A 13,392-nucleotide genomic window follows, 5' to 3' on the forward strand; every position below is an offset into this window, starting at 1 on the left:
TTAATAGATCTTAAGAGATGAACTCTCAAATAAACTGAACTGTATTTTCTCTCGATAAATCGTTCTCATTTGTTTTTATTGAATTTCATTCGATTTGTTAGAACATGCATTCATGGATACGGTAATTTAAAATTGGACAATAAATTACTATTCTAGTTGGATTTCTTTTCAATTTTCCAGTGATTTTTACTCTCTATAGATCAGAGAGTAGAAAACACTACCGCTATAGTAACTCTTTGTATTTAAAATCTACATATAAAGAGTTACATTGTTCACATTGGAGTTCGCAAAAATTGTTGTGGTCACACAATCGAAATGTGTACAAATAGTAACTATTTATAGGCACTGTTAATATAGTATTACTATAGCGGCAGCGTTTTCTACTCTCTGCTATAGATAGAGCCACACATAAAGCATATAAAATTTCATTCGCAAATATATTATATTAAATCAATATGAATGTAAACATTCCCGTTTTATGAACTTTCAAAATTGTTGACATTTTCGTGTGTGCTGATATTTGGGGAAAAAATGTTTAAAATAATTTTTACCCAATTTTGTCTTAAACACTAAAAAAAAGGTTAATTTACACATATGTCTTTAATATATAGGTAAAAGCATTTTTATAGTTATCATTCAAAGGAACATTGCGAATTAATTAAATCAACTGATGTTTGACGGTTCGGGGTGGTCATGTGAACCGTGTCCGTTGGTTTCGGGATTTTCGCCATCGCCAGGTGTCTTCTTTTGATTCTTTTTCTTCTTTTCGACGTGACCGAAGCAATGTTCACATTCATCGTCGTCTTCCTCGGATGAACTCTCGCCGAATGCCAATGGTTTTTGATAAATACAGCAACCTGAAACATTTTAAAATTTTATTTTTAAATGTGCAGAAAATCATTTTTTTATTATCAAATTCAAAATTAATTTTTTGAAAAAAATCTAAATAAATTGAAAAGTTGAATCTTTGTGCAAAATTGGATTTTTTTTTTTCAAAAATTATTCGTTCTTTGTTGTTAATGGTCAACAATAAAACCGATTAAATTTGAAACATACATTTGGATTTCTTTCTGCCCATATTCTCATTGTCCACAGTGTCTGAGTTCCATGACACTTTTTTCTCGGCTGATGTTCTACGTAAATTTAAGCGAAGTACGGGTGCACCCTATAAAAAGAAATTGATTTTTTCTATTTAAAATAATATATTCCATTTTGAACATTCGAGTGAAAAATATTAAAAAATAAAATTAAAATTAGAATTCATTATTATACTATGTGATCATATGTTTACTAAACATTCTTATCGCACAAGTATGTCCCAAACATAATAGAAGCGTGTCAAACAACAATTGCTATCATATTGTAAACAGATTTTATATTTTGAATGAAACAAAGGGATTTCAAGTGGAATGTTTTAGTTTCATTCATAAATGCTATTACTCGACATATGTCCCACTTCTCTAATAAATTTGGCTACTTTGTTTTATCTTATCAACAAAATGATTTCAATTAATGAATTGCAAAATGTATCAACTATGATTTCATCGAAGCTCATCTAGTGCATGCCATTCGTCATAAAATATTATATTATATTTGGATTACAAATAAAAACGTAGTTTAAAACAACTGAATTGACTGTCATCGTCCGTATTTTCATTGAATAATTACAACAGCAGTCGTTAGAAAATTAACGTCATAAAATATATAGAACGTCATTTGTTTTGACTTTTGACATTTGATTGGAGCTCAATCGTGTTCCAAGAATTCCACTGAAAATAAATTCCGTTGTAAATGAATTTCTTGTATGTGGGATAATTGTGTTTACCACATAAAATTGCGTTCAAGTTTAATGTTTTTGGATTTTCAATCAAGATTAGTTTGCTATCTGTCTAGAGCTTGAGAAAAAAAAAGAAATATCGACGTCATATCTCAGTGCATTTGTTTATTTTCATTAAACTATGCAAAACTTGTTGTAATATGAGATGAAGAAAGAAAAAAACCTCAATATCGATCCGGTACTCTTTGCATGGAGGTGTGTTTGCGCGTGGTTTTCAAAAATAGACGCAAATAAAAGCGTATGTTGAACTAAAATACCTATTCTCATATATATACTGGGGGATGGACACAAAATCTAGTAAAATCTAGTTTCATAGTTTACTGCTAATTTTGCTGATATTTTTCTAATATTAATAAAAAAATCTACTATTATAACTATACAGAAATACTTATATTGCTAATATTATTAGCAATTGCTAATATTAGTTCACTGGTATAAACGTCAAACGTCAAATAGCTGATCTCAAAGTGAAATCATGTATGAATTTTTCATAAATTCTTAGATGAACATTTAACATTTTTTTATTTTTCCTGGTTTAGAAAGAATAAAATTTATTTCTATTAAATAGTAAAACACTTAAAGTGACAAAAAAAGTTTTCGGTGAGCAAAGTGCGCAATTCTCTAACAAGCAATGGTGAAGCAAAACAAACTAATTTTTGCTAATATTTTGCTAATATTCCGCTAATATTCCGCTAATATTCTAATATTTATAATGGTGTCCGTCCCCTAGTATATATATATGTCGAGGAATACACTACGATTGTCTATATTTGTGTACGAAAATATGAAAAACAACTTGCTTTTAAGATATGCATGATGCAAAAAACATGGTCTATCTTATCGCATAGTCATGCGGAAAATTCTATGGGGAATTTGGGTAAAGCTACAAAGTTATTCCATCGCTGTGGTGAGGTGAAGTACACCCATTAATTAGGGACATGATAATGGAGTGTTTTTCACTCTTCTGCATTTTTCCATCAATCAAAAAGATTGCTTTTTGGGATTGGCCTAATCCTACATCAACCGCATTATAATAATCAAAGAAAATTACAACTTTTTACATCGCATGCATTTTCTTTTTTTTATTTATTTTTTACATTTCATTGAACATTTTTTTGAACCAATTTTTTTAGTCAAAACACATTAACCATCTGAGTATTTTGAATGTGTTCCCCTAAATTATCCATCTCCAAAGATAAAATTGATGAAAACACCTCATTGAATAATTTTTTGTTGTCGTAAGTGCATAATTTTTTGTTCATCATATTCTAAAATGTTTCGTAGCACATCGTCAGTGTGTTGACCTAGTAATGGTGGGGCAGTCCGTGCTGTGTTCGATGAGTCGCTGTATGTGACGGGTGGCCCGACGACTTTTATTTCACCTCCAGTTGGGTGCGACAATGTCTTCACAATACCAATTTCTTTGATATGCGGATCGTCAAATACGTCGGCAATTTTGTTTATCGGACCATTTGGAAATGGTGCATTTTCAAATAATTTCATCCAATGCTGTGACGTTTCTTTGGCAAATATTTCGGATAGAATCGATATTAATTCGGTTCTATTTTTGACTCTCTCTTGATTATTCCTGAATTTTGGATCCTTTGGAATGTGGTCTATATTTAAATAGTGGCAAAGTGATTGAAATTGTAAATCACTGCCAGTGCCAACAGTCAAATAGCCATCTTTTGTTTGAAATGCTTCATACGGTACGATACTTTCGTGTGCCGTTCCCCATCGCTTCGCTTCTTTTTGTGCATTCAAATAATTGGATGCGACATTTATCAAACTTGCAACTTGAGTGGACAATAGATTGCAATCGATTTTTTGCCCTTTGCCCGTTTTCATGCGCTGTATTAATGCCGCCATGATGGCACCGTGTGCATACAATCCCGTCGCCAAATCAGTAACGGCCACACCAACTTTGGCCGGTGGTCCATCTTCAGAACCCGTTATATGTAGAAGGCCACCCACAGAAGCTGCTATGACATCATAACCAGGACGTTTTGCATATGGACCTACACTGCCGTAGCCAGTTATTGAGCAATAAATTAACCCTGGATTAACTTGGCTCATATGGTCATAGCCCAAATTATATTCATCTAGTTTGCCAGGCACGTAATTTTCAACTAAGACATCACATTTCTTTGCCAAATCGTAGAGGATATCAGTGCCACGCTTCAGATCAATACAACAACTTCGCTTATTTCGATTGTTTGCCAAAAAGTATACAGAATCAGTGGAATTCTGTACGAATGGTGGACCCCATTTACGTGACTCATCACCATCACCCGGTCGTTCGATTTTTATTACATCTGCACCAAGATCACTTAATATCATCGTACAATATGGACCAGCCACTAAATTTTGAAAAACAAATCGACGCATTTAACGAATTTAATAATATCGATTTTTATAATTGATTGAAAAAAGTCATTTACCAATGCGTGTGAGATCAAGCACACGAATTCCATCTAATGGATATGGCCTGCTTTTTGTGGAAAAGCATCGGTGAACAGTGTGTGAATATTTATTGAAAACAAAACGTCTTAACGCACACATTACAATTGATTATGAACAAGAACTTTTGCAACGATGATGACACACAACTCTGATTTTATATGTTTTTCTATTTTTTCTTTTACAAAATGGTCAATAAAACTCGTATTATATCTGACAAAATTGTGACAGAGTTAAAGTGTCAACTTTTTCTTGAGTACACGAAAAAGACTGTGATGCTTTGAGTTTTATTTTTAAATGCCATTACTCTGTTGTAACAAATTTGACCACTTTTTTATCTTATCAACAAAATTAGTCAACTTTGATTTCATCAAAAATTGAGGTCATTTGTTTGAGGTCACTTAAAATAAATTCCGTTGTAAGTAAATTTCTTCTATGGGGAATTATCGTGTTTACTACATAAAATTGCATTCAAGTTCAATGTTTTTGGATTTTTAATCAAGACTGATTTGCTATCTGCCCAAAGCTCGATAAAAAAAACTATCTATGCAAAACTTGTTATAGATCCGGTGCTCTTTGCATATGTTTTCATACGCGTGGTTTTCAAAAATATACACAAATAAAATTAAAAAAAAAAACTAAAAAAAAGATTATAAATGTTTTTCAATTTGTCTTTTGCAAAATAGTCAATACAACTCGTATTACGTCTGCCAAAAATGTGACTGAATCAAAGTGTCAAGTGATTGCACTAAGTTGAGCATGGATTACGTTGATAAAAAGTATGAAATAACAAGATAAGATGAACACATATTACAATCGAATAGGCTGAACTACATAAAGCAGTTAAATAATAACTTTAGGCGCATTTTGTTGAAATACCATTATTTATATTGCTCCTTTAAAGAATGTTCAACTGCACCAACAATAGATACTCAAAAACATCAAAATCAATATCATCCACTGAAGTTTGTTTTCGTGGAAAAACATTAACATCCAAAAGACATTTAAAAATTATATAAAAATGTGTGTTTGTTACGGCTACTTTGTTGAATAGGTCCATGAGTAAACAAAACTGAGCGACATATAAGAACATTTTCCACTTTTCACATAATGTCATTCACTATATACTACATGCACATAAGTTATATAAATACCATTCGACAGAAGAAAAAAAACAATGAATCAATGTGAGGGCAATGAACATTCTAGAATCAATATACCGAATTTTGTGTTGACTTATTGGAATTATAAAAATTACTTTGAATGATTCTATTGCGTATCTCTCTAACTCCATTACAATGTAGAATCTACATTGGAGATAGACTAAAATAGATGACTTTAGGTCGCCTGTATGATTTCATTCCACTGAAATTAAGTCTAGACAGTTATATTACCTGATCGGGTATTTCATCTGGTGTAATAATTTGTGTTTGTGATCCAGTCGGTGTTGCATCCGATAAAGCTGTGGACGGTCTTGCTTCCATTTTTGGTCTTCAATTTAAAAAAAATTTAACTTATATTTTATTGATTGAATCAATTAACACAGAATGCACTTTTCTCAAGCAGAAAACTAAACCGATTTTAATCAGCAATGTTTCACGTCTGATTCCCAAACAAAACGATTGACATTTCTATACAGAATATTTTCAATCACACCGACAAACGTGTGTGGCAAACGTAGAGCGAGACAGCGACATGGTATTTGTCAATACTTGTACAATTTGGTTCAATGAACGACAGAGGGCTCTGTTTGTCGAACAAATTGACAACTTCATTTCTAAAATGTTTTTTTTTATTATTTTTTTATAATTTATAGCCATTTTTGAGATTCTTTTAAATTGAAACTAAATGAAATTGTACAATTTGAATATTCTTTACAAAGAAAATGAATTAATTATAATTTTATGGGGCCATTGTGCGATGTTTATCCGTATTGTTTATTTTGCCTATCAAAGCGTACATCAAGTACAAGCGATTAAATTTAAAAAAAATAGTTTAACAAATGTCAAGAAAAAGTCAACGAAAGTCACTGGTGAAATTGTAATTATTGACTGAGTGATTTTCATTGCATACAACATGGTATAAAATTCAATGACAATTGATTGATTTGAAGGCCTATGAAGACAACGGAAAGTTTTTTTTTGTCATTCACTATCGCTGTCTCGTTTTCGCCCAGCAATATTACAAAAAATAAACGACCTGTCAATTCTGACATCAGTCGATTGATGCATAAACACAACAACGTATTATTAACATATTTTCTGGATGGAAAATTCGTCAATAATCGAATAGTCCATGAAAATCACATACATTATTTACGATTAGTGAAAGAAATGCGGTAAAAGTGAAAATTCGATAGAAAAATGTGTTAAGATCGTATGAAAACCGCGAAAAACACAATCAATACAGCGAAGACTTAACCTTAAATCTTCAATTGTGTTTATGCAAAGTAGAATTTAAGTAATTTATTAGTTAAAAAAAAGCGTTGTGGCGATTTCTTTGTGGCCAACATTTAATTTGTACAAATTTATAAACGAGCAATAGACCTGGTGGCTGGTTGTGAATTGTTTTTAAGGGAGCAAAACGTACTTTTTTTCTATTCGAAAACTTAATTCACAATGGATCAAATGCTACCAAGTCCAGGGTTTAGCATACCCAGCATTGGTACACCGTTTCAACAATTGGAAGAAGATCAAACAATTATCGCAAACAATCCATATTATGCACAAAATGCAATGATGACAAGTCATCCGCCGACTGGTTTAACGCCAGTCGGTATGGGCAACGCTAGCACTAGTAATAGCAATAATGGCGTTGGTAGCAGCGGTTTACAAACGAACGTTGAAACATCCACAACAACTAGTTTGCCATCACTAATCAACACACCGACCAAGGCGAGCAGTTACCAACCCAGCTACACAACACCACAAAGCATGATGCAACCACAAACACCGGTTTGTTCATCAAATTTACAATGTTCCAAATGTGATTTACTCATTTTTGATACTCTTTTTCTTAATGTAAACAGCAAAGTTTGATGTCACCAATGGTACCAATGACAGACCGTGTGAACGAGAATTTGCCCAGCGTAAATGTTCATCAAATGATTGGACCACAAACTCCGATGACACCGATGACTCCCGGTTCAACGGATCCTGCTATTTTGCCTCAATTACAGTAAACACATTGATTTTTAGTGCTAACACCACTGCACCACTTCAGCGACGAAAAATCGATTATTAATCGTTTCTCTCAATTTTCTTTCCTCTTTGCGCAGAAACATTGTGTCAACAGTGAATTTAAATTGTAAACTTGACTTGAAAAAGATCGCCTTACACGCTCGTAATGCTGAGTATAATCCAAAACGTTTTGCCGCCGTTATAATGAGAATACGAGAACCGAGAACGACTGCGCTGATATTTTCATCGGGAAAAATGGTGTGTACGGGTGCGAAAAGTGAAGACGATTCACGGCTTGCTGCTCGTAAATATGCTCGTATCATACAAAAATTGGGTTTTACAGCGAAATTTTTAGATTTTAAAATACAAAATATGGTCGGTAGTTGCGACGTTAAATTTCCAATTCGATTGGAGGGTTTAGTTTTAACACATGCCCAGTTCAGTTCGTATGAACCAGAATTATTTCCGGGTCTCATTTATCGTATGGTCAAACCAAGAATTGTGCTCTTGATATTCGTTTCTGGTAAAGTTGTGCTGACCGGTGCAAAAGTGCGTCAGGAAATTTACGATGCGTTCGACAGTATCTATCCAATTTTGAAAAGTTTCAAAAAACAATAGATGAAAAACAGCGAGAAAAAACAACAAAAAAACCCTGCTGAAAAAAAACACACACATATACATTTCGTTTTAGACTGTAAGGCCCCTTATACACAATGTTTCTTATTCAAACTCATCATTCATTTTTATTTCGAATAATGTCGTTAGTTAATTGCAAAATAAAATGAACGGAAATTTACAACGAATAATTTCCTTAAAATATAAACATGGGAAACGTGCCGAGTTAAATTATATTTGATTTGTTTTATTTTTTAGTTGAATTCAATAAAAAAAGACAATTATTGAACAAAATACAAGAAAAAAAAATCGTTCTTTTTTTCATTGTCCGATGTTTATCGGACGATTTTTATTGTTGTTGTTATGAAAGAGGGTAAAATAAATGTAATCTTCTGGTGAGCGTGTATCTGGTGCATTTACAAACATTTTGACATGATGTTGCTTAGGCTCTCGAAGGCAATCTTTTCGGTAATGTTCTTTGTCTTGATGTTTTCGTCTTGTTTTGTGATAACAATCACATCACCTTCATCTTTCCAGCCGTATTTCTTGACCCAGTGATTAAATGCATTGCCTGAAAATCGAGAAGTTGATTAATTTAATGATACGGATCATATTCAAAATCATTGGGTCGGTTTTTGGTATATTTACCATTAATATCTCCCAACAATCGCTTCAAGTAGTCAGCCGAAATGTTTTGGAATGTGATATTGATGACATTGCAAACAAATTTACGAATCGAATCGAAGAAACCATTAACATTTACAATCAAATCGGGTGTGGATAGGATTTTTGACCAGAACAATTCAAAATCGCATTTTTCCAAAATGTCAGCCAATTCAATGATATCGCTGATGGTTGAATCTTCCATTTGGGCTGGCAACAAAAGACATTTGCATAATGTAAAATCGGTGTGTGGCAAATTGGTGAGTGCCTTGAGTAAAATCAAATTTGTGATTTCCAAATTCAATAGTGTCGGGTCGAATTGGTATGATTTTAAAACGGCCAAATTCACTTCCAAATCATAAGTATTTCCCTTCGCTTGTTCGCGCACATGATTCTCCAATGTTGGCAAATGCTCTGGATTGTATCTGAAATGATTGGAATTGAAATTTCAATAAAATGCGTCCATAAACTTGTGAATGCTTGATACGGTGTCAATTGTGAGGTTATGATAGGAAGCACCGTCGATGTATCAATGTTTCAACTCATATACACATAAAAATACGTACCGTTCGATGGATTTCAGGATGTCTTGGATTGAAAGTGGACTCTTGTTTGCCATTCTGATTAATTTCACTTATTTATTTGCCAATTAAATAAATATAATTTGAGAGTAATGTTTGTTTCTACTAGCGAAAGCACACTCACACAATTTATATGGATAATAAAATGGGATTGACGTGGTTTGTCAAATACATGCACTAATGGCATATCTGACATGCGTCAACTTCACTGCAAACACAGAAAAACGATGAATTCTTAAATGGCAACACTGAAAATGCTGTTTCAATGATTTTCAAAAAATGTTGTTAAAACTTGGCTAGAAATTTGGATAAAGTCTAAAATTAAAAAAAAGAATCTTTTTCTTTCAATTATTTTTTTTATTTGTGTTTTTTCACACTTGCATAAAGCTCTTGAAATTACTAGAATTGATGACAATTTTTAAGATAGAATGATTGAATTGTATCAAATAAGCCAGCATCGAATAAGAGAATTGAAATGATATGGTGATTAATGGTGTCAATATAAATTGGCATTCCAAAATCCATTGAATATTGGTTATTAATGACCGCCTTTTTTCTCTTCGTATCCTTTTTTGTGTCCACCTTTCTTTCCTCCCTTCTTTTCGTACTCGTCTTCATGGTGATGATGTTTTTCATGTCCATGTTTTCCTGCAAAAACCATTTTTTTTATTAAATGTTGCAATTTTCTCATCATTTTGACAACTTTACCTTTGTGTCCTTTATGCTCTTCATCATGGTGCCCTTTCTTGTGATGGCCTTTCTTGCCTACAAAACATGAATTAATGTTTAAATACTAGCTTTAGAGGAATTGTTCAAAGGGATTTATAATAAAGTATGATATTAATTCTCATAGCGATTAATATATCGATAATCACACACACAAAAAATCGACAGTTATTTACAACATTATAGTTTTGGTGTAAAAATGCATTTAGATCACCTTTGTGTCCTTCATCATATCCAGAATCATGTTTTTCGCCTTTTTTGTGTTCTCCCTTTTTGGACTCATGGAATTCATGTTCGCTACCGTATTTTTTATGGTCACCTTTCTTCTCTTCACTATCGTAGAATTTATGCTCTTTGTGGAAATCATCTTTATTCGCTTTATGATGGAATCCCGTGGTTTTCGAACCTTTCTTATGGAATTTCTTGTGTCCATGCTTTCCGCCTGATTTTTTTTAATTAGTATTAGATTTTATTTCAATCGATTCAAATTGAATAAAAAGTGGATGTTTTATTGTCACCTTTTGATCCCTTTTTCTCCTCATGATGATCGCCATATTCGTCTTCTTCGTCGTGTCCACCTTTTTTATGACCATGTTCCTGTTCGTATATAAACAAAAAATATGGCTTAGCGATTTATTTACTAGGGAAGATCACATGTAAACTCAAAAGCAATTTGTTTAGACCGTATTTTACGATTCGGTGACACCGACCTCCAGATTGATTCAAACTTTTTAAATACTTTGATATAACAAACCTCATCGAAGTGATGTTCTTCGTGATCTTTATCATAATGACCTTTCTCTCCTTTGTCATGGTGTTCCTGTGCGAACGAAAAACAACCAATCAAATAATTAGGCATCGAAATATGTGTAAATTTTGATTAAATTCGTTGCAAATCATTTCTAGACACATTCACACTACCTTTTTGTGATAACCTTTTTCGCCCTTGTGACCTTCTTCATCGAAATGGTCTTCGTGATCGTCTTCGCCGCCATCTTCTTCAAATCCACTCTCCTCCTCGTGCTTGTGGCTTCGAACTAATAACACTGATCCAATTAAGAGCAAAACCACGAGCTGCCACCGTTTTAATCCCATTGTTAGTATCAAAATTTATTAGACTTATCACTATTATCACACGTTGCTATAAAAATCACTTGGCCAACTTAATGCAAAATCACTTATTGTTCAATAAAAAAAAAAATGAAAAATGTTCCTATTTTCATTCGTCGTTTCTTTTGTATTCCTTCTGACACTTTATTCTCTCCTTTTTTTCCAAAATATACCCAAATTATTAGCTTACAAATTAATTTTAAATTTGCAAGAAATAAAAAAAACCACAGCACGAGCGGTACACAATGAGATAAATTCAAATATTTACCAACTGAACATGTTTAATTCTGATTCGGAAATGTGATTGAGTGCTTCAAATACTTCTGAATTTATACTAATTGTGCAAACTGTGTTGATTTGCGTGAAAAAAGTGTGGTTGTTGGTGGGAAATTGTCAATGCTTTGTGTAAATGAAAATGAAAGAAAAAATCACCGCAATGTTTAGAGTGAAAAAAGCGTACAAACACGACTGTTAACATTAGACTTGTATGTGCGAGCATAATTATTCGCTGGTTGTACGTTTGACATTGTATTTTAAATGCGTAACGAAGTGAAGCTGTACGTGTCCATTTGTATGTGATGCCGTTTGTAAATCAAACACAGCTATTTAATGCAACAATAAAAAAAAATGCTCGAAAACGAATTCATGCTTCAGTGGCGTGAATGATGAAACTACCAATATCGTTTATACATTACAATTGAATACACATTTACCAAGATTGATTTCAAATTGCACGAAAAAAAGCGGAGCACAAATTGCGATCCATAAAATTATAATTTGATCGCTTTGAATTCCAAGAAAAACGAGCGAGAAAGAAAAAAAATGTGTCCAATGTTTTCGTTTTTTTTTTTCGAAGTTTTGGTGACCGTGTGGTTTACTATGTCGAAGACCTCTATTGCCGATTTGTTTTGTTAAACAGATATTGATCAATGGACAATTGAATTCGATTGAATGAATCACAGAGCATTCATGTAAACATTGTAAGAATTGTACGCCATTGAATTTTGTGGAAAATTCCCGTTGTGACGATGGTCGGCAAGCAATTCAATTTGTTCGCACATAAATTTGACGGTCATGTATTTCAACAAGCATGTCAATAACGATAATAAAACCGTTTCATGCATTTCACCATTATACGACCAAATTGCCGCAAATGAAAATGAGATAGAACAAACATCTCGATTTAATTTAAAGTATTCGCAAATCGGCTCTTACACGAAAAAACGATTACGACGATAAAAAAAAACGCATGCCATATTCTAAAGTGCTTAAATGAAAATCTCAAGAATAAGATTGAAATCACGTGTTTTAAACGAGTGCAAGTTTATTCTTGTTAATTTTGTAGCCATTCAACTACTCCATGTGTAAAGCAACGATTTACAATAAACTATCCAATTGATTAGCTTAATTTTCTGGCTTTTGTACTTCAGAACAGAGAGACAGAGTCAAGGCACAATGACATGGAAGTCTTTTTTGGCTTTGAAGAAGAGAAGGAGGCAAAGAGAGTGTGGGAGAGTGAGAGAAACAATTGAACATAAATATAACAACTTAACTAACTAATTAATGCTTTTTTCAGAAACACTTATTGAAATTGATCTTATATGCACCGATGTTCTTTGTTTGTTTTTGTTTTATACTTTTGCATTCCTCCTTTTTTTCTGATGACCATCATAGAAAAAAATGCAGATAAAAAATATGATTTGACCCTTGTTCATAACTTAACAATCGCTTAAAACATTCATTTTTCTTTTACTTGTGGTCGAATATGATATATAATTGCTTGAGAATGCCCAAATCACACTATGGATATAGTACATGATTACACCTTTTGTATGAGCATGAACGTTGCAATAAGATTATACAGGCACAATTCTACTCCAGATGAAGTTCAATGTAAACCACACTGAAATTGAATACTTACATGTTATTATAAGCACTTTAGTAGATAATGGAGATAAGTTTTTTAAAATGAACGATTCTCTTGTAGTAATTGAAACAAAAGTTTCTTCGGACAAACAGCACCTTTCAATTCTCTTGAGTTGACCCTTTGGAATGAACAGCTTACTCTTGTTTGCTTGAGAAGAAGATGTATTTTGATTTGACGGCCTAAGAAGAAAACAATAACATACAGAATATTCTGCAAAAAGACGAATACAAATTTATGTGAGCAAAAACCAAATATACAAACAGACAGCGCAAAAGTAAAACAGCCTACTTACAT

General features: G+C 32.8%; 5 protein-coding genes across 5 annotated transcripts; 1 reads left to right on the top strand and 4 right to left on the bottom strand.

The window, feature by feature from the left end:
* Positions 1–42: 42 nt before the first annotated feature.
* LOC116341425 (E3 ubiquitin-protein ligase PPP1R11) lies at positions 43–5,924 on the bottom strand. Its single transcript, XM_031768513.1, has 3 exons — positions 5,692–5,924; positions 1,057–1,165; positions 43–857 (listed from the first exon to the last, which is right to left on the bottom strand). The coding sequence occupies exons 1-3, from the start codon at positions 5,779–5,781 to the stop codon at positions 664–666; spliced, it is 393 nt and encodes a 130-aa protein (XP_031624373.1). The 5' UTR covers positions 5,782–5,924; the 3' UTR covers positions 43–663.
* Positions 2,953–5,664, bottom strand: LOC116341422 (succinate--hydroxymethylglutarate CoA-transferase). Its single transcript, XM_031768509.1, has 2 exons — positions 4,279–5,664; positions 2,953–4,197 (listed from the first exon to the last, which is right to left on the bottom strand). Exons 1-2 carry the CDS (start codon positions 4,397–4,399, stop codon positions 3,053–3,055), a joined length of 1,266 nt encoding a protein of 421 aa, XP_031624369.1. The 5' UTR covers positions 4,400–5,664; the 3' UTR covers positions 2,953–3,052.
* A 405-nt stretch (positions 5,925–6,329) lies between the features above and the next one.
* Positions 6,330–8,308, top strand: LOC116341423 (TATA-box-binding protein). Its single transcript, XM_031768511.1, has 3 exons — positions 6,330–7,251; positions 7,326–7,474; positions 7,575–8,308. The coding sequence occupies exons 1-3, from the start codon at positions 6,916–6,918 to the stop codon at positions 8,092–8,094; spliced, it is 1,005 nt and encodes a 334-aa protein (XP_031624371.1). The 5' UTR covers positions 6,330–6,915; the 3' UTR covers positions 8,095–8,308.
* Positions 8,309–8,403: 95 nt separating this feature from the next.
* Positions 8,404–9,490, bottom strand: LOC116341424 (eukaryotic translation initiation factor 3 subunit K). The gene is made up of 3 exons (XM_031768512.1): positions 9,321–9,490; positions 8,740–9,179; positions 8,404–8,662 (listed from the first exon to the last, which is right to left on the bottom strand). The coding sequence occupies exons 1-3, from the start codon at positions 9,371–9,373 to the stop codon at positions 8,508–8,510; spliced, it is 648 nt and encodes a 215-aa protein (XP_031624372.1). The 5' UTR covers positions 9,374–9,490; the 3' UTR covers positions 8,404–8,507.
* A 301-nt stretch (positions 9,491–9,791) lies between these two features.
* LOC116341231 (histidine-rich glycoprotein) lies at positions 9,792–11,452 on the bottom strand. Its single transcript, XM_031768174.1, has 6 exons — positions 10,983–11,452; positions 10,816–10,881; positions 10,580–10,658; positions 10,276–10,503; positions 10,044–10,100; positions 9,792–9,983 (listed from the first exon to the last, which is right to left on the bottom strand). Exons 1-6 carry the CDS (start codon positions 11,154–11,156, stop codon positions 9,874–9,876), a joined length of 714 nt encoding a protein of 237 aa, XP_031624034.1. The 5' UTR covers positions 11,157–11,452; the 3' UTR covers positions 9,792–9,873.
* Positions 11,453–13,392: the final 1,940 nt, after the last annotated feature.

Source organism: Contarinia nasturtii, unplaced genomic scaffold (genome assembly GCF_009176525.2).
Source record: "Contarinia nasturtii isolate CC-2019 unplaced genomic scaffold, AAFC_CNas_1.1 Cnas_scaffold_695, whole genome shotgun sequence".
In the NCBI taxonomy this organism is placed as follows: domain Eukaryota; kingdom Metazoa; phylum Arthropoda; class Insecta; order Diptera; family Cecidomyiidae; genus Contarinia; species Contarinia nasturtii.